The sequence below is a fragment of the Salminus brasiliensis genome, chromosome 20, assembly GCF_030463535.1.
Source record: "Salminus brasiliensis chromosome 20, fSalBra1.hap2, whole genome shotgun sequence".
In the NCBI taxonomy this organism is placed as follows: domain Eukaryota; kingdom Metazoa; phylum Chordata; class Actinopteri; order Characiformes; family Bryconidae; genus Salminus; species Salminus brasiliensis.
The window spans coordinates 12,113,034-12,132,580 of NC_132897.1; the positions used below are offsets into that span (position 1 = coordinate 12,113,034).

The 19,547-nt window shown below is 41.1% G+C and overlaps 2 protein-coding genes across 3 annotated transcripts; one reads left to right on the forward strand and one right to left on the reverse strand.

Moving 5' to 3' along the window:
- Positions 1–1,434: 1,434 nt before the first annotated feature.
- On the forward strand, positions 1,435–13,464 carry gldc (glycine dehydrogenase (decarboxylating)). Its single transcript, XM_072664836.1, has 25 exons — positions 1,435–1,945; positions 2,186–2,264; positions 4,456–4,591; positions 5,040–5,204; positions 5,288–5,365; positions 5,581–5,728; positions 5,880–6,076; positions 6,396–6,492; positions 6,580–6,685; positions 6,785–6,924; positions 7,032–7,112; positions 7,295–7,392; positions 7,884–7,968; positions 8,056–8,097; positions 8,288–8,430; positions 9,497–9,572; positions 10,692–10,817; positions 10,951–11,100; positions 11,196–11,308; positions 11,421–11,562; positions 11,651–11,762; positions 11,851–11,946; positions 12,037–12,209; positions 12,658–12,738; positions 12,858–13,464. Exons 1-25 carry the CDS (start codon positions 1,682–1,684, stop codon positions 12,993–12,995), a joined length of 3,066 nt encoding a protein of 1,021 aa, XP_072520937.1. The 5' UTR covers positions 1,435–1,681; the 3' UTR covers positions 12,996–13,464.
- Positions 13,383–17,905, reverse strand: coq2 (coenzyme Q2 4-hydroxybenzoate polyprenyltransferase). 2 transcript variants are annotated; one of them, XM_072664837.1, is made up of 8 exons: positions 17,839–17,905; positions 16,962–17,276; positions 16,184–16,350; positions 15,566–15,687; positions 14,767–14,852; positions 14,514–14,647; positions 14,194–14,382; positions 13,383–13,648 (listed from the first exon to the last, which is right to left on the reverse strand). In XM_072664837.1, exons 2-8 carry the CDS (start codon positions 17,230–17,232, stop codon positions 13,487–13,489), a joined length of 1,131 nt encoding a protein of 376 aa, XP_072520938.1. In that variant the 5' UTR covers positions 17,233–17,276; positions 17,839–17,905; the 3' UTR covers positions 13,383–13,486. The 2 variants fall into 2 exon arrangements, with proteins under 2 accessions (XP_072520938.1, XP_072520939.1); XM_072664838.1 differs by lacking the exon at positions 17,839–17,905 and adding an exon at positions 17,700–17,717.
- Positions 17,906–19,547: the final 1,642 nt, after the last annotated feature.

The window sequence follows — 19,547 nt, forward strand, 5'->3', positions numbered from 1 at the left end:
GTCATGATAAATGGTTGATGGTAAAGGGTAGATGGTTGTTGGTAAGTGGTAGATTTTAGTAGAGGTGTAATGGTCATTGTATTATAATATAACAGTGTTTAATGGGGAGAGAGTAGCCTTAATGGTAGTGTGGTAATGCTAATGACAATGTGGTGTTTTGGTGCCTGGTCACTTTTTGTATTAATACTTAATTGGTTTTGACCAGAGGAGGGTGGCTCCCCTTGCAAGTTGTGATTCCTCCCAAGGTTTCTTTGCCACTGTTACCTATGGCTTGCTTACCTGGGATTTCATCTATGCAGGAAAAAACAGCAAGGCCAGTTCAAGCTGGACAAGCTGTTTGATCTGCATTTGGTATTGGTGGGCATTGGTATTTGATGGTTTAGGTGGTCTACCAGCATGACCAACCTGACCAAGCTAGACAGCCAGTATCACCAAGATTGACTTTGCTGGTTGATCAGCATGATATGTATCACCAAGCTGGTTGACCCGCATGACCAGCAAGACCAAGCATGACCAAAATTAAATGCAACATTGACTATGCTGGTCAGGAGCTGCTTAACCTAGCTACCAGGGTGTGTTTCCACCACTGTACCCATTAAAGACCTGCTTAGACCATCCAACTAATGACCTACAGCTTGTGTGCAGCAATATTTCTATTGGACCAGGGAACGAAATAATAGTAGAGTTCTTTGTTTAAGGTTAATGGTAAATAATGAAGGACTGGTGTAAATGTCGTTGGGTTGATGAAGGAGGATTGATGTTAGAGGATAAGGCATTAATGCAAATGTGGTGATTGTTTTAATAGTGGAGTGATAGTAAAGGGGTGATAGTAGAAAGTAGGATGGATGTAAATGCTGTTGGGTTGATGGAGGAGGATTGATGTTTTTGAGCTGATGGTGGTAAGATGGTAACGGGTTAATATTAGAAAGTTCATGTTGAAGGGTTAATTGTAAATAGTGAAGGATTGATGTAAATGCCGTTGGGTTGTTGGTTGGTGATGGATGGATGGTAAAGGATGGTGGAGAGATGGTAAAGGGCTATTAGTATAGAGTTCTTGGTTTAAGGTGGATGGTGAACAATGAAACATTGGTGTAAATGCTGTTGGGTTGTTGGTTGGTGGAGGCAGGATATTAGAAAATATATTACACTGGGCCCCACAACAATTCTGCATTCTGCCAAAATACTTAATTACTATATTTTTAGGGCCCCTGTCAGTCACAGGTCCTTAAGTAGGACCTCAAATACAGCGGGCCTGGGTGGAGGACTGATGACAAAGGACTGATTGGAGAGATGGTAAAGGGTTAACAGTAGAGAATTCTTGGTGAAAGGCTGGTGATAAATGCTGCTGGGTTGTTGGTGGAGGGTGATGGTGAAGGTTGATGGTGAAGAATTCATAGCGGAGGGAGGATCCTCAGAGGGGTTTCTCTCCTCAGAAATCGGCACGTGAGGAAAGTTGGAGACGGCGTCACAGCGCTCGCGCTCAGAGATTGGCTGCTCTCCCCGCCCCCCGCAGAGGAGTAGGTGCCGGACACTTTTAAGGAGTTTGCTGGAGCGGCGCTCTGCAGCATCGCGGAGTTTCTCTACTTTTCCCTCCGGTTAGTGCTGTCTTCACCACCACCACCACCACCACCACCCTCCTCCTCCTCCTCCTCAGTCTTTTTCGGCGCCTCGAGACTCCAGCATGCAGAGCTGCGCGAGAGCGTGGCGCGCCGTCACGAGGACGGTGAGCGTCCGCGAGAGACGCCGCGTGTGTGAGAAGCTCAGCGGCGGAGCGGCGTTTCCGAACGCGTCCCTTAGGGTTCAGGTCCGCGCGCTTAGGACCACCGCGGCTGTGGGGTCCAGGAAGATTGAAAGGATCCTGCCGAGGCACGATGACTTCGCGGAGAGGCACATCGGACCCGGAGACAAGGAGAAGCGGGAGATGCTCAACACACTGGGACTCGGGGTGAGCTGAGGAGATAGATACATAGCCTAACTACTGAAACCCACAACACACACCTCCCCAGAGAGCAGGCTGTGATCAAACACACCACCCAGGATCTCTCTGCATCTCTATTTCTCTCATACTTTACTTCAGTATATATTTTTTTAAAATGATTTATGCATTATATTTTAATCATTTTGCGTGAGACTGAATTTGAAGAATATGCAGATAAACAGGTGTAATTTATGGCATTTCTTTCAGTCCATCTCAGAGATGATAGAAAACACAATTCCTTCATCAATTCGCCTTCAGAGGAGTCTGAAAATGGACGACCCTGTGTGTAAGTTCATGCCGCTATCACCCAAAGTGTGTGTGTGTGTGTGTGTGTGTAAGAAGGCGAGTACACGTGTTGTCTGTTGATGTGATTTCATAGCTTATTCAGGTCGACTCGCCTCATACCAGTTTCTGCTAGCACTAGTTTTCCCGGCGCATTTGTGCTCTTTTAGTGGATATTCATTCAAACCAGTCCCCACACTGTCTGCTTTCCATCGACGAACCAATAATCCTGTCCCGATTTGAATCAATATATTTGGTGTGAATTTTATCTGTAGCCCGTCAGAAACCCTGTCCGACGAACCACGACTGGGAACAAAAGAGACGGAATGTGGGTTGCACGCTCATTGTGTGCCAATAGACCTTTAGTGGAGTGGAGGGCTTTTTTTTCCGCCGTGAAAAGTCTTCCTTTGAACATATTTGGAGTTGTTTTTGCCCTCGGCCCATGCCAGCAGGGCGAGCAGTAGAGTGTAAAGTTCAGCCCTGAGCTCCCGTCACACGGCCAGTTTGATCTGGTTGGCGTTGCCATTACATCACGCCCTCTGCACTTCACCGACGGGCTCCTTCTCTTTTTTCCCCTCTTTTCTTTAGGGAACGAAAGCCCATTTCCTGTTAAACTGCACCCACTTTCAAACAGCCTGGTCTGGAGAAATCAGTCTTTTCTTCTGGGAAATGTTTGATGCAGGTTATGGTTGGCTTAACCATTCATTCAGAGCTGATCTGCATTAAATGAGCCTTTCTTAAAAGCATTCAAGTGTTTGCCTGTTCTGTGGCTCTTGGTGTAGATGCTGGAGATATAATGCAACACAGTGCAGTTCATATGAGGCACTTGTATTTCGTACTGCAGACCTGCATTTAACATTCAGTTGCAAAAAAAGAAAATATATAATCTAAAGGAATAATCTGATAACCCAATCAGTGATGTATTTGCATTAAGTAGAAAATGGCTCCTGATGATGATGATGATGATGATGATCATGAAGATCTTATGGATGGCAGAGGTGCTCTGATGACAGTTGCTGCTGCCTGTGTGTGTGTCTGCTTCTGTAATGAAGCAAGCCATGCTGAAGAACCCGATGGGGGGCCATACTGGATTTTGCTGGTTCAGCTGCCTAGAGCTTCGTTTTGCAAATCCAGCGAGGGATTCGCGTCTCAACAATAGATGTTGCACCCTCCCACCCCTTCGCACAAAACAAGCGCTTTTGTGCTTGGACTGATTTAAGGGGTTGACCATGAAACACTTGCACTAGTTTAACCAATTATAATGGAAGAAAATGCATTCATCACATGTTTCCCATTCCTTCCCTTTTTTCTTTTTTTAATTTGTGCTAAATTTAGGCTACATAAGAAATAAAATGCTGCATTCTGTTAAGTTGTGCTCAGTTAAAATAAGCTGGAAGCAACTGAACAGTTTAGTAGAGTCTATATATATTTAAGAATGAAGCTTTTGCCATCACAGCATGGTTTGTTTTGAATCCTGCCCTACTGGATTGTCTTTGCCCAGCTGAGTTGCTGTGTTACTGAGCTGCGGTACAATGCCTGGGGAATTCCAGTGTCTCGGTATGCACTGGCTCCAATGCGCCTGAGCAACGGGAATTAAACTAGTTACTTAGCCATCAGGAAATGGCCCATATGTGCCCATCATCCACATATATACACTTGCACATGTGGTGATCTGATCGATTAAAGTTGTTGTTCTGTATGAAGATTAGTCAACAATGTTTGCTGTGCCGAGAATCGCTAAGGCTCTTAAAGTAGCTCTGCATAATTATTCAAATGAGTTTAGCGAGAACCTAGTTCTCCTAACCAGATTTGAGTCACAATGCTAGTCACTCGTTAATTATAAATGGATGGGTTGCTGCTTTTAATTTTATGCTGCATCACGAAAGGGTTTTCATGGCATGAAAGGAGGTCGATCCCAAAGGCCTTATTCTTCTGTTTTCTAGTATGTCAGTTTGAATTAGATTGACAGTAAGTTGTGGCCACACTGAAAACACGTGATGGGGGGGGGGGGGGCAAATCGCCTTCAACAAAGCACATAGGTGCCCAGTGCAACCATCCGTTGTGAGGTTCTGTATATCTGTCAAATGAGCTGGTTTATACTGTTTGACAGCTCATAGTCAAGAAAGTGTAATGTCTTATTTTTTAATGTGAAAATATTGGTGAAATATTGCAATCATTGCCATCGTTCTTCACAGGTGAGAATGAAATTCTTGAGACACTTCAGAAGATCGCTTCCAAGAACAAGCTGTGGAGATCCTACATCGGAATGGGCTACTATAACTGCTCTGTGCCCCCTGTCATACAGAGAAATCTTCTGGAGAATTCAGGCTGGTTTGTGTCTTTCTCCTTTGTCTGTGCCTGATGTGACCCCATAATCCAAATCCATGCCATGAGGATGACTTTAATAGTCCCCTCAGGAATGCATTCAAAAGCTGTCGTTCTTCTTGCACTAAATCTTTCCACATGGTTTTACAAAGCCATTTCAATTACGAGCTAAAATTGGGCCGATCTGCTGAAGAAGTAACGTTTGCATTTAATTAGCATGCCAGGCACTAGATAAATCTTATGACTCAAGCGTAAGGTCCTGAGTTTTCTCCCATTTAAAATGTTCCTGATCTTTAATCTGATTTATAATTAATTTGCCCATTATAGTTCATTAAGGAAATGGCTCTTTAATGCTTGTGAATTCACCAGCTCCAATGAAAATCAATAGTATTATAGAATATTTAAGTATGTGCTTTAGTTTGCTCCTAACTGTCTGAACCTCTCTGCCTGACAGGGTAACCCAGTACACTCCCTATCAGCCTGAGGTTGCACAGGGTCGTTTGGAGAGCCTGCTTAACTACCAGACCATGGTGTGTGACATTACTGGTATGGCAGTGGCTAATGCTTCACTGCTGGATGAAGGCACCGCAGCTGCTGAGGCCATGCAGCTTTGTCACAGGTTAGCACACCCCTTGGAAGACTCTTGAACATTTTATTAAAAATGATTTTCTCCATCTGATTTGTGATGTTTTATGTCCTCAGGCAAAATAAGAGAAGAACTTTCTATATTGATCCCCGTTGTCATCCACAGACCATTGCAGTGGTACAGACCAGAGCAAAGTATGTCACTTAGATTTGTTTCTTTTGATTAAATATTGAGATGCACTTAATGTTTGTTGTACTGGCCAATAGATTTTATATACCACTACACCAGTATCGAGGTCATGCAAGAATATTAATTTATACATAGCAGTGTATATTTTTTATGTTTGAGCAAATCTGCCCGTAAATGCATACTACGGTCATTAATTTCTGATAAATATGTGTACGCTCAGCTACATCGGGGTGAAGACTGTGCTAAAGTTGCCACATGAGATGGACTTTAGTGGGAAGGATGTAAGTGGGGTGCTCTTCCAGTACCCTGATACTGAAGGAAGAGTGGAGGACCTTTCTGCACTTGTGGATCGAGCCCACAAGGGTGGTGTAAGTACCAATAGTACTGTAAAATTATGAGTTTATTCAACTGTTCCATCTAGGTCTAAAATTCAACAAAAAAACCTCACTATGTTTGGCTGTCTGCTTAAACTTGCTTTTAAGTCTACTAAACCTTCCCTGTGTTACATTTCAATCAAAGGCACTGGCTTGCTGTGCTACCGATTTGCTGGCCCTTTGTGTCTTGCGTCCACCTGGGGAGTTCGGCGTGGACATCGCCTTGGGCAGCTCTCAGCGCTTTGGCGTGCCTCTTTGTTATGGTGGCCCTCATGCTGCTTTTTTCTCTGTGAAAGAAAACCTGGTCCGGATGATGCCAGGAAGGATGGTTGGAGTCACTAGGTGAGCTTCCATTATATGTATGTCAGTATGTGTATGTATGTCTTATCACTGCAATCTAGAAATTGAAACCTGTTGAAATCACAGGTTCATTGAGACACCCCTGACAATTATTTACCAATAAATAATTATTAAAAAAAAAAAATATTAAATAAATTATGTAGTTTCTTTACAACATGAATAAAATATCTAATTCAGACTGATCCTGAACACAGTATCCAATAAATGTAATTAACAAGGATATTAATGTATATATTTAGTGTATGTGACATTTCTTTTTGACAGCTGTTCAATTTGCCACATCTTTCCTTCTCTTTTCCAGGGATGCTGCTGGCAAAGAGGTGTACCGTCTAGCTCTACAGACTAGAGAGCAGCACATCCGGCGAGACAAAGCCACCAGCAACATCTGCACTGCTCAGGTGCTAAACTGTAACGGAACAGAATTACTTGCCTTTTCATGTCCTGGATATTGTGGTTGGTGACTCATCTCTTTTAATGTCTTTTAGGCTCTCCTGGCCAACATGGCTGCTATGTACGCACTGTACCATGGCCCCCAAGGCCTGAGGCACATTGCTGAGAGGACTCACAACGCCACCCTGATTCTTGCTGAAGGTATGTCTTAGATTTTTCATCACACAATGTTCTCAATCTTGAGTAATTGTGTTCCCCATATGACAAGTATGAGCATGCCTGACTTCCTTGCCATCACAGGACTCATTAGAGCTGGACACAAGCTCCAGCATGAAACCTTCTTTGACACACTAAAGATTCACTGTGGCGTGGCTTCCAAGGACATATTGGAGAAGGCTGTGCAGCGTGAGATTAACCTACGGGTTTATAGTGAAGGAGTGGTAAGTCCTCTCCAGCATTACTTTCAGCATGTTAGCTTAAGTTATGACATATGCAACACTTAATAGGAATGCAGAAGCACCCAAATGTGTTTTTTGAATGGTTTCAGCTTGGGGTGTCTCTGGATGAGACTGTTACAGAGCGGGACCTGGATGACCTGCTCTGGGTTTTTGGATGTGAATCCTCTGCTGTAAGTGTGCTTGAGTCTTGCATGAGAAACTGTTATAATGACTACCAGGTATCTGTATCTGTTTCCATGCTAGGAAATTAAGAACTGTGAAATTAAATAAATATTTAGAGAAATATTAATTTGCTGCTCAATCTGTTTGTGGCCTTTATAACTGATGTCTGTGATGCTGCTTTTTGTTTCAGGAGCTCATTGCTGAGAAAATGAGTGAGAGAACAAAAGGCCTGCTAGCAAGTCCATTTAAGAGGACCAGCAAGTTCCTTACTCACCCAGTGTTCAACAGGTCTGTTATACGGTCATGGTAAATTGTGGTAGTCCTTTTAAAATGTTGACTGAGCGTTTATCCTCCCCTAACCTTCAGTTGACCTAATCAGTTCACCATATAGGGTTATAAAAATTATGGTATGTTCATAATCATCAATCATGTATTAATTTGAGTGGGGGCAGAGAAGAATGACTAACAGCCAGTAACTTATGGAGAATCTGCAAAAGCCCACATCTTCTATTCACCTGTCCTTGATTTACCACAGTGTTTACAAAGCATGAACATCTAGGACAAGACAAAACACTAAAATGCTGCTCTGCTTGAAACTAGAAATACTTGATTTTGCAATCTGTCATCTTGGGGAGATTATAACTGTGCATTAGATGTCTCATAAGAGTTGTCTTGTACTTCATGGGGAACTACCAGTTTTCATGTAATCATATTGTACTCTTATACTTTCTGTAATCCAGATTTATTCTAAATGAATTGGGTTCTGTTTTGCCTTATAGTTATCACTCAGAGACCAACATTGTGCGATACATGAAGAGACTGGAGAATAAAGACATTTCACTTGTACACAGTATGATTCCTTTGGTAAGTAACAAAATGATGTGAAGTGTTATTTTACGAAGAGGGAATGACCCAATATAAACGTTACACTAAAACTGTGCTTCAATGTAGGGTTCCTGCACCATGAAGCTAAACAGCTCCTCAGAACTCATGGTGAGTCATTGTGTGGCCATCCTTCGCATGTGTGCTGACCCATCTAGACCCTACAACCTACATGCCTTGGAATGTGTAGTCCTACCCATCTTTGTTTCTCCAAATGGCAGATTTATGCTTACTTTGTTCCTCTATTAACCCTTACTCTGCCGCATCCATTCATGTGAATGCTTTTCTCACTCGTTGACAGCCAATTACCTGGCAAGAATTTGCCAACATCCACCCCTTTGTACCGCTGGACCAGGCAGAGGGTTATCAGCAGCTCTTCCGCCAGCTGGAGAAGGATCTTTGCGAGATTACAGGATACGACAAGATCTCCTTCCAACCAAATAGGCAAGCAATGCACCTACTGCTACACTGTGTGTACTGTTGGCATAAGATTTTTCTCAGAGTATAAGGATTTCAACGCTGTATAAAAACAAATAGCTAAAATGTCAGGAAATTTTAACCATCACTGTACTTCTCAGTCTTTGCAATGCATCTCTCATTAGAAAGCATGGTCAGTAATCATAATGAGGCATCTAGGCGCATCTTATTGGAGTAAAGTCGGTGGGGAGTGGAAGGAGCTAATTCTGTTCACCAACTTTCAAATGACTGGGGTTGTTCTCCGAAGTTACTTATACATCCATGGGGTTTCTTTGGCTAATTTTACATACAATTTGTAAGATAGACAATGCCAAGAGTTCTGGATCAAGACATTAACATAGTAAAACAAAACACACCAGAAGATATAGATATATAGATAGACACAGATGGAGGCATAGACAGTGTGAGTGAGGCAGTTTCTGTTCAGAAGTTGTCTCAAACTAATTTTCATGCTTTGTGGGCCATTAGAAGATGGGTAAATTCTGACAATGAAGAAATTCACAAGGTCAACAGCACCACTGTTGCCACAGCAATAACATTTATAAATAAATCATGACTCACTCAATTGTTCCCTATTCTGATAGCTGATGAGAACATTACCTGAAGCTGCTGGCCTATATCTGTATGATGATCTGCGACCACACGATTACTCTTTACCTAAAGTCCTCATCAGCATAACAGGTTTCCATAAACAGTTTCACAATCACTTAATTGAACATTGTATTGGCAATGCTGATGTCCAAATTGTCAATGGAACACTCGTTCTTCCTGTAGACTGATAAGCTCTTTAACAACTGTTAATGTTTGAAGCTGCTCAGATAACCCTAACATAGGCTGCTTAATTGCCTGTAGAAGTCTGTTGTTTGGTTATTTAACACTTACCACAGTATCTTTTTCCATGCTGTACTTTATCCTCATTGTCCCAAGCTAATGTTCTTATGAAGGACCCTATGTAGTAATCTTTGAACTAGGATTTGCTGAGGCAGAGGTTTTCTTCTGGTACCAAACAGTGTTTTTGTTTTTTGCTTTATAGTGGTGCCCAGGGGGAGTATGCTGGCCTGGCTGCCATCAAAGCTTACCTGAATTCCAAAGGGGAGTCTCACAGAACAGTGAGTATCTATGCTGTGCGTAGAAGAAACTTATCAAAAGCAAAGCCCACTCAAATCAATCCACAGAGAAACATTAAGCCATGACCGAATGGAGTAAACTGAACTCCAGATAAACTCTCTTGCAGATTGCTCCTTTATAGCAGTGATCTAGATGTCTGTCTGTTTGCACTTTAAACAGATAAGGACCATCAAACCACTCAGTGGTCAGTGCCAAATAACAGAGCGTCTGGAATACCAGTTGATTAGAATGGTGTTGGGAGCATCTGATACTGTTCGTGGAAAAGGCCGTATTCGTAACTGAAGCTTATGTTGCAATTGAGAGTGGACATGAAGCTGCAGTAGTGCTCGTGAATTTGCTGGGCTAATTAGTGGTAGAAAAGGATAACTGAAGGTGAGAAGGTTAAAATTGCTGAACAGATGCAACTCGCTGGTGATAGTAGTGTGATGCATGATGAAGGGAAAAGAAAAAACAAAAAAACAAAAGATATCCAGGATAAGGTCACTTGTTCAAGTTGTTCCAACATTTTGCAACCTGGCCTTTGTTTTAACAACTCCCTTATAAGCACATCTTAGATAGCCGGCAAGCTCCTGAAACAGTCAAGGTCCAAACTGCCATAGTTGAGTAAATAAGAGATAGAACACAAGCACCCTGTTTCAGGTTAGTACCCTTTACTTGAATGCAAGATTCCATATTTGGTGATTTTGGGACCTCTGGGACCTCACTGGCATCGGCTGATTAGTTTGGTTACCAAATATGGTTTCTGTGCCACAGTGTCCTTGTTTGTGAAGTTTAGTGGATACGGTGTTTGGGATTAGTCTGAATTTTAAATTTTATTCATGTTTTATAGAAACTACCCAGTTTATTTAATAATTATTGGTAAATAATTGTCAGGGTTGTCTCATTGAACCTGTGACTTTAACGTGTTTCTATTTTAAGATTGCAATGATGAGACATTATCACCATAACAATATTGTTTAATATTGTTTAATACAGATGAGCGCTGACCTGTTTTAACCTACTCTGTATTGTGCAATTTTTTTTGTGTGTGCGTGTTTAACAATGCAATAACTACACAGCCCTGAAACTGCCTAAGCTGCCTGTCCCTGTATTAATCCCAGGTGTGTCTGATTCCTAAGTCTGCTCATGGTACCAACCCTGCCAGTGCTCAGATGGCTGGTATGAAAGTCCAGGTGGTGGAGGTAGACAAAGATGGCAATATCGACGTGGTTCATCTGAAAGCAATGGTACAATATACTGTGATATTTTATTATATTGATAGTAATTGCATTGGTCCGAATTTTTTTAGAGCTATATAATAACCTCAATTTGAGGAGAAAAAAGTCCCAACAAAAGTCTACCTTCAATTCTTTTATCCAGGTGGACAAGCACAAGGAAAACTTGGCTGCCATAATGATCACATATCCCTCAACTAACGGTGTGTTTGAGGAGAATGTCAGTGAAGTATGTGATCTTATTCACCAGAATGGTGGACAGGTGTATCTCGATGGGGCCAACATGAATGCACAGGTAATGTAAATTACAAACTTCAGTCAGTGTTTGAGGATTTTATCAAACTGAATTCTTACCTACTGTCTGTATGTGTTTATATTTTGTGTCATTAGGTGGGATTATGTCGGCCAGGGGATTACGGCTCAGATGTTTCTCATTTGAATCTGCATAAAACCTTCTGCATTCCCCATGGAGGCGGCGGTCCAGGCATGGGTCCAATTGGAGTGTACGTTTTGTTTTTCATGGTGCAGAGGTGCATGGTGGATGAAGCGTTCATTCATTGTGACCTTTTAAGACTGAGAGGATTTCGGCTATAACATTGGACTGTTTTGTTCCAGAAAGCAGCATCTTGCGCCATTCCTACCAAGCCATCCAGTGGTGAACATGCAGTCTAGCAACACTGTTAGCTCTTTAGGCACCATCAGTGCTGCCCCCTGGGGTTCCAGTGCCATCTTGCCCATCTCTTGGGCCTACATAAAGGTAATGAGATTTTTTTTAACCTTGAACAATCCTGTCTGCAATGCTGATTCAGTGCTGCAGAATTCATGTTCTTTTCCATGTCATGTAGATGATGGGCTCGAAGGGGCTTAGGCATGCAACAGAAGTAGCCATTCTTAATGCAAACTATATGGCTAAGAGACTGGAAAACCACTACAAAGTCCTGTTTAGAGGCACCAAAGGTAAGTAGCAGTGATTTGTGTCTTGACTGTGCAAATCCTTTTTCATTTTGATGTACTGGTTTACTTAAAATCCAGACTTTCTTCACAGGGTTTGTTGCACATGAATTTATTTTGGATGTTCGACCGTTTAAGAAGACTGCAAACATCGAGGCAGTGGATGTTGCCAAAAGACTGCAGGATTATGGTACAGATTATAAACTCCTGTGAAAACCACACTCAGTTTTTTCCTCTAGTGCACTTTTTTTGTACAACTAATTTCTGACACATTTACTAGGCTTCCATGCCCCCACCATGTCATGGCCTGTGGCTGGGACACTGATGATCGAGCCCACAGAATCAGAAGACAAGGGTGAGCTGGATCGTTTCTGCGACGCCCTGGTGGCCATTCGGCAGGAAATTGCAGACATTGAGGAAGGCCGTATGGACTCAAGAGTAAACCCACTAAAGGTAGGCAGTTTGCTGAGTTTTTGTGCCAACTGGCCTGTCAGTGCAGAAATGCATTATTTGGTAGCCTGTTACCAGGTTGAACAAGCTGTACAGAAACATGTTTTCAGTTTATAATGCTAGTAACTGACATGAAATATGGATGTGAAGAAAATAAGTTATATAAGTTTACCACCATACATACTTTACTTATTTACATGACCACAAAATGAACCCATCCTTTTCTAAATGACTACTTTTATTTATTTGTATGCATCTGAATAAAGATATTTGGACATAAACCTATGCTTTGTTCTGTAAAGCTTGTCCAATCCTGTAGTTAACCAGCAACTACAACTCAGAACATTTGTCAGTAGAGCATAGATGGTTTACCTGGCCAACTAGGAACTGAATTTTGAGCACTGTACAATGAGGAGGGAAAACAACTAAACCCAAGTCTTCTTGTACATAGATGGCTCCCCATTCTCTGGCATGTATTGCCTCATCCACATGGGACAGACCCTACTCCAGGGAATATGCTGCTTTCCCCATGGTATGTGGCTTATGCCCTTCAATATAATGTTTTCAGTACAGGATACACATGTTCCAAACTGAAATCTATGTGCATATCACTTTCTGTTTGTTTGCTGATTTATGTTTGTACCATTTCAGCCTTTCGTGAGACCTGAGACCAAGTTTTGGCCCACAATTTCAAGGATTGACGACATCTATGGCGACCAGCACCTTGTGTGCACCTGTCCACCGATGGAGGTCTACGAATCTCCGTATGAAGAACGAGCCTCCTCGTGACCATTTCTCCACAATGTCACAGTCTTCCAAATGATCCATCTCCAGCAAACCTGATTCATCTTTCCTTTGGTTATGCTTGTGGTCCCTCACTGCGTACACTATACATAGAGTTGGTTTGACCTGTCCTCACCTCGCTACAAGCTCTCTGCTGCGCTACTAAGAAATATGAATCCTGCTCATCCGGCTCAGATTTAGTGATCATCTTGTATAGGTTTTGGTTTTTATATCTGGTCAACCCGTGTATGAAGATGTTTGTTTTAAATGTATGGATTTCTTTTTTTTCACATGTATGTAGTTACTTACTGCCACGGTTCTCTTTGACATTAATTTTATAGATGTAACCTTTTCTAATTATTTAAGAAATTCTTAGACCAAACCTGTTTTGTAGAAATTTAATAAATGTTTTAAAGGAACATTTGTGAGTGTGCACTACTTGGTAAAACTGTTACCGAAATAAATACTGTTTGAATTTAAATGATAAACCACTGTTTTTAATTGGGAATAGAGTTTAAATGTGTTTCATATTGGCTGTCATTTCGTTTCTTCCACAAATTGCCAACCACTATTCCCAAGAATAAGAGAAGTCCCACATTACGATTGGAGGCAAATTTCTTCCAGCAGTCATCAGGCTTGTAAATGTCCAAAGAGTAGATCTGTGGATTGCAACATTAAAAATGTCACTGCTTCTTTTATATAATATTTGTGTACCAATCAGCCATAACATTAACAAAACCTGCCTAATACTCAATAGGTCCCTCTTGTGCCACCTCAACAGATCTGACCGTTGAAGGCATGGACACACCGCCGCTGAAGCTGTCCTGGGGTATCTGGCACCAAGATGTTAGAAGAAGATCCTTTAGGTCATGTAAACTGTGGGCCTGCATGGATTGAAACAATGAGCCTTTGATGCCCATAACCCTGTCACCAGTTCACTGTTTTGGACCACTTTTGGTAGGTACTGACCACTACATACATACAGATAATGTTTATCTAGCCATTACAATTGGGCAATTTGGTTCATACGTTCTACCATTTTTCCTGCTTTTAACACATTCCCTTCAAGAACTCCCTGTGCACAACCCACTGTAGATGAAGAAAATCAATATTTTCACACTTCACCTGTCAGTGGTACTAATGTTGTGGCTGATTGGTGGGAACAACAATATACAAATATACTGTGTGTGTGTATGTCACTAACCTGGTGTGCTAAATGAACAGCCACTGTGGACACTCCTGCATAGTAAGGAAGAGTCTGGTTTGCATTAACTCCTGCTAGTACCAATCCAGAGAGCATAGCCACAGTAAAAGCACTCAGCCATGGCTTGGTCTGTTCCTGGAATCGGAGAGCTGTGGACTTCACGCCCAACTTGATATCGTCATCTTTGTCCTATTCAACATGAGAGCGTGAGAACAACACAAGCTTGTGAACTGGTTCTACATGAAGCAGATACTGCCATTCAAAACGAGCTCTAATACGCCATAGCGCTTTTTTTAATATGTTAAGCTAGAAGGTAGTACTTGATGTGCGTAGATAGTGTCGTATATCAACGTCCACATGATTCCTGAAAAGTACAGTGGTAGACAGACAGACCAATCGCATGATCCCATTACAGCAGACCAGCCCAGCAAAGCACCCCAGTTAAATGTAAGACCTGGTGGAAAATAGAAGTTGATATTTAAGCCATCTCACTTAGTACTGTAAAATGAGTCAATGTATATAAAAAAACATGAACCTGCTTTATGATTTATGGATTTTCAACCTAATGCATACCTAAAACAAGCTGAGGCCAGTATGTTATTCTCTTCATTAGAGGGTAAGTGACAACCAGGGATAAGGAAGCAGCACCAAGGGCTATGCTGAAAAAAAGAAGGCAAATAAACTCTTTTTACTGATATCAGATAATGGACATATGATGACAAAAACACAGCAACTGCAGCAAATGATTAAGAGATAACAATGCTATACGCTGTATGTCCAAATGTTTGTGGACACCCCTTCTAATGGGTGCCACTTAAAGTGCATTCAGCTACTTTAGGTTGCACCCATTGCTGACACAGATGTGCAAATGCCCCCGCACAGAGCTTGTCTAGTCCATGTACAGAAGTACTGCCAATAGAATAGGACTCTAGAGCAGATAAACATGAACCTACTGGCCCCATGCCTAATGCCAGACGTGAGCTGAGGAACAGTAGAACTGTGTTCTCTGGAATGATGGTTGGCATTCCATCCAATACTTTTGGGATGGTTTGGGGAGTTGAGGATGAGGTGGGGTAGCGATCATCCGACATCCTGACCTCATTAAGGCTTTTGTTGCTGAATGCAATCAAATTCTCAAAGCAAATCTCAAAGCTTCAAAATCTAGCAGAAAGCCATCCAAGGGCAGTAGCAGCAACAAAAGCAAGATAAGCTCTTTTTTGATACTTTTAATGTCGGAATAAACAATGAACGAGCAGGTGTCCTAATACTTTTGCCCATACAGCATGTAAAACCACAATAAAAACACAACTGTAAGGAGCAGGAGACAAAGAGAGATACAGAATTAAAGAAAAGGTTTAAAAATATATACTACCTGTAATAGTTGAGACAAAGCAAGACCCCCAGTGCTAAACTCAGTTGACCCCCCAAGAAGACCAGAGCCTGGAATCGAGAGATCTGCCCTGCAGCTATTGGCCGCATGGCGGTCCGGGACACCTAAAAGGGGAAAGATCTTGTATGACAGGATTTTCTCTCCCACAGAATCAAAAACATAAACGCCAAACATTTTAAGGTTATCAGAATCACAACTGCTTGCTTTTATCAGATTAAAGCTTTTGTGACACTAAGGTACTACAGGAGAGAAGCTTTATGAGCCTGTTTGTAACAGAGTAGACTAGACAAGTAGGTAACACTTTTCACTTGATATGGAATCAAGGGAACCTTACTCAGAAATGTCAGCATCAACCTGACAGAAAATAAATGTCCAAAGACGAATCAGATTATTTTACTTTCACCTTCTTCACTTACTGTAAGGTCCTGGATGCCATGAGTAAAATGAGCTAAATGACTTTAAATTGCTTAAAACAAACTTCTTTGCAACAGGGACACTGATGTTTAACGAATAAAATAAACATACTACTCGTTATCTACCGGACAGGTAATGTCATGGTATACAGAAAAAGACAAAAAAATAAGGTCATGACAGCAATACCTTCTTATCAAAGTCTTTGTCCCACATGTCATTTATGGTGCAACCAGCTCCTCTCATTAGCAGAGCACCAGTGCCAAACAGTGCAAGCATGCGCAGGTCAGGAAGACAGCCTGGATCTGCAGCCAGCCCAATACTCCATGTACATGGCAGGTAGAGCAACCACGTCCCTGTCAACACAAAATCCACAAGGCCAACAGAGACAGAACACATCAGACAGACATCAGGCAAAAAATCTAAGAAATCAGCATCTGCCAACAATAACCATATTGCTGTATGCCTGAAGATACATAGGTTCCTCCCACTGTACTGTATTCAGGGGGCTGCATAGTGGATAACAACACCTCCCTTCCTGTTTGGTTTGATTCCCCAGCTGAGTAAGCACACACATTACACCAAAATAAGTCCTTGGAGAACGCTACATTTGTCTGCCTGTTTATCTGGAGACTGAACTTTATGTCTCTCTGGATAAGCATTAGCCAAATGCCATAAATGTAAACAGAAAATCCCCCCTATTATATGCATATTATCCTATGTTTATTTTATTACTTCTATGGATATTGTTGTTGCTAATGTTTTCTAATGGTAGTTATCGTCAATTGTTTTAATGAGTTTTTAACATTATCCTTTTTATTCTACACTAATCTTTGCTATACGTTGTTGTTTATATTGTTCTATGATAATAGGTGGTCTGGTGGCAACAGTACAATATAAATTGCTATTATTAATGATCATTAATGAAAATGTTAAGAACTGACATCCAAATTTCACATGATCTCACCAATGGGTTTGTCCAGTCTCATTAACCGGAGGTACGGCTGCACGGATGATGGGGCTGCGTTTACTATTCCAGCAGGAGTGAGGCTAAAAGACCTCTTGCTCGAAACCTTCTGAAAGTCTCTCTTTACAAAACAGAATCCTGATGGAAACACAGCTGCAGTGTCGTCATTCTTGTACCTCTGGATACTTGACAGACAGGAGTAGCAGGTCTGTGGTGAGATTCTCCTTATTTGATGAGAGTTCAGCAGTGTGAACAGCCTGACAGACATCATCTTGTCTAAGCGGAATGCGAAGGCTACCTGCGTGTCAGGCACATCTGGTAAAGAAACCAAAACAGGCATTATGCTTTTCTTCATTCATATGCAAACGGTCACTATAATGCTCAAAAAGGACTGACAACAGAAACACTGACTTCAGTGAATACTATTCTGTCTATTGTATGACTGCTGCTATGGAAACCAGAGTTTACCATATATTAACTTCCATCTCCAAGTTTGTAATTCAATAAAATGTAGAAACATCTTTAACAGAAAAGAAATATGTAATACTGCATAGTCTATATTCGTCTCTGTAGCACGGAGATTATACTAATCTATAATCTAAATTTACTATAGACCTTCTGCTTAACGTTTTGACACATATGAAATTAAAACATGCCAAGAAGTTTATAAAGAAATGCCATCATTTAAAAAACTATTATTTTCACAGTCTACGAATGAGAGACCAATTATCTTATTACTTATCGAGGGTTACCAGGCCAGGTTTGTTGACTCTAAATACGACATTTTGGTAAACAGAATAAAACAATTAAACACCTAAAATTACGACAGAGTTAGTAGAATTGTAATGATTGCTTAATGTTGGGAATTTTCACTTACATCTGACAGAGCTGCGGAGAAACTCACTTCAAGGTGTTTTCGGTGCAGTAGTGTTTATTGTCCCCCCGGAAACATTGCACTGCTAGTGGATTCCGTTGGACTGGAGTGAAATTGAAAGAGGTTTTCGGTTTATTTACTGGTAAAATTTTGACTTTTTTACTTTTACAATATTTTCCTAATACCTGATATTTTACAAGCAGTTTAATTTTGCTAGTATCTTCTGCGTTTTACCTCAGTAGTCTATTTAAGTTGACTGTCGCCCTTCAGCTGTACTATGCAAGTGTTTAGCGACATCCTGTGGTGATTTACAAACGTTACACACAGATACTTTATAATAATCATGTAAAAACTTATAACTTATAAAAATCACGTTATTATAAGCTTTCCACACGTATCATGCAGATTTCAGCAACACTGAGGCAGTTTAAAAAACATTTGTCTATAGACCCCTGAGAATCACCCTGATTCTGGCTTAATAATTGTCCCTCTTGAATTTAGGATTAAGATGACTGTAAATGAGTGGCATCTTAAGTTCCCAAAAAATACCTAGACACAGGCTTTAGTTGGACGGTTCCTCTACTGTAGAGCACATACAGGCTTTAGTTTGACTGTCCATCTATTGTAGAACTGATACAGGCTTTAGTTTGACCCTTCCTCTATTGTAGAGCTCATACAGGCTTAAGTTGGACTCTTTTTTCCTCTACTGGGGTGCTTATACAGGCTTTAGTTAGACTGTTCCTCTACTGTGAAGCTCATACAGGTTTTAGTTTGACTGTTCCTCTACTGTGAAGCTCATACAGGCTTTAGTTTGACTGTTCCTCTACTGTGAAGCTCATACAGGTTTTAGTTTGACTATTCTTCTACTGTGAAGCTCATACACACTTTAGTTTGACTGTTCCTCTACTGTTCTCATACCTGCTTTAGTTTGACTGTTCTTGTACTGTACAGCTCATACACACTTTAGTTTGACTGTTCTTCTACTGTTCTCATACATGCTTTAGTTTGATGTTTCATCTACTGTAGCGCACATACAGGCTTTAGTTTGACATGTTCTTCTACTGTTCTCATACAGGCTTTAGTTTGACATGTTCTTCTACTGTTCTCATACATGCTTTAGTTTGATTGTTCCTCTACTGTAGAGCACATACAGGCTTTAGTTTGACTGTTCTTCTACTGTTCTCATACAGGCTTTAGTTTGACATGTTCTTCTACTGTTCTCATACAGGCTTTAGTTTGACATGTTCTTCTACTGTTCTCATACAGGCTTTAGTTTGACATGTTCTTCTACTGTTCTCATACATGCTTTAGTTTGATTGTTCCTCTACTGTAGAGCACATACAGGCTTTAGTTTGACTGTTCTTCTACTGTTCTTATACAGGGTTTAGTTTGACATGCTCTTCTACTGTTTTTTTATGCAGGCTTTACTGTTCTACTGTAGAGCACATACAGGTTTTAGTTTGACTGTTTCTCTACTGTAGAGCTCATACATGCTTTAGTTTGACTGTTCCTCTACTGTAGAGCTCATACAGACTTTAATTTGACTGTTCTTCTACTGTTCTCATGCAGGCTTTAGTTTTACTGTTCTATTGTAGAGCACATACAGGCTTTAATTTGACTGTTCTTCTACTGTAGAGCACATACAGGCTTTAATTTGACTGTTCTTCTACTGTTCTCATACAGGCTTTAATTTGACTGTTCTACTGTAGAGC

Bases quoted from the DNA above. Each gene is read 5' to 3' on its own strand.
- gldc (XM_072664836.1), top strand. From the start codon at position 1,682: ATGCAGAGCTGCGCGAGAGCGTGGCGCGCCGTCACGAGGACGGTGAGC. The intron at 6,493-6,579 runs GTGCTAAACTGT...AATGTCTTTTAG, and splicing joins GCAACATCTGCACTGCTCAG to GCTCTCCTGGCCAACATGGC. The intron at 11,763-11,850 runs GTAAGTAGCAGT...CTTTCTTCACAG, and splicing joins CCTGTTTAGAGGCACCAAAG to GGTTTGTTGCACATGAATTT.
- coq2 (XM_072664837.1), bottom strand. From the start codon at position 17,232: ATGATGTCTGTCAGGCTGTTCACACTGCTGAACTCTCATCAAATAAGG. The intron at 16,351-16,961 runs GTGAGATCATGT...TTGTGTTGACAG, and splicing joins GAGACTGGACAAACCCATTG to GGACGTGGTTGCTCTACCTG. The intron at 15,688-16,183 runs GTATTGCTGTCA...TTCCCCTTTTAG, and splicing joins ACAAAGACTTTGATAAGAAG to GTGTCCCGGACCGCCATGCG.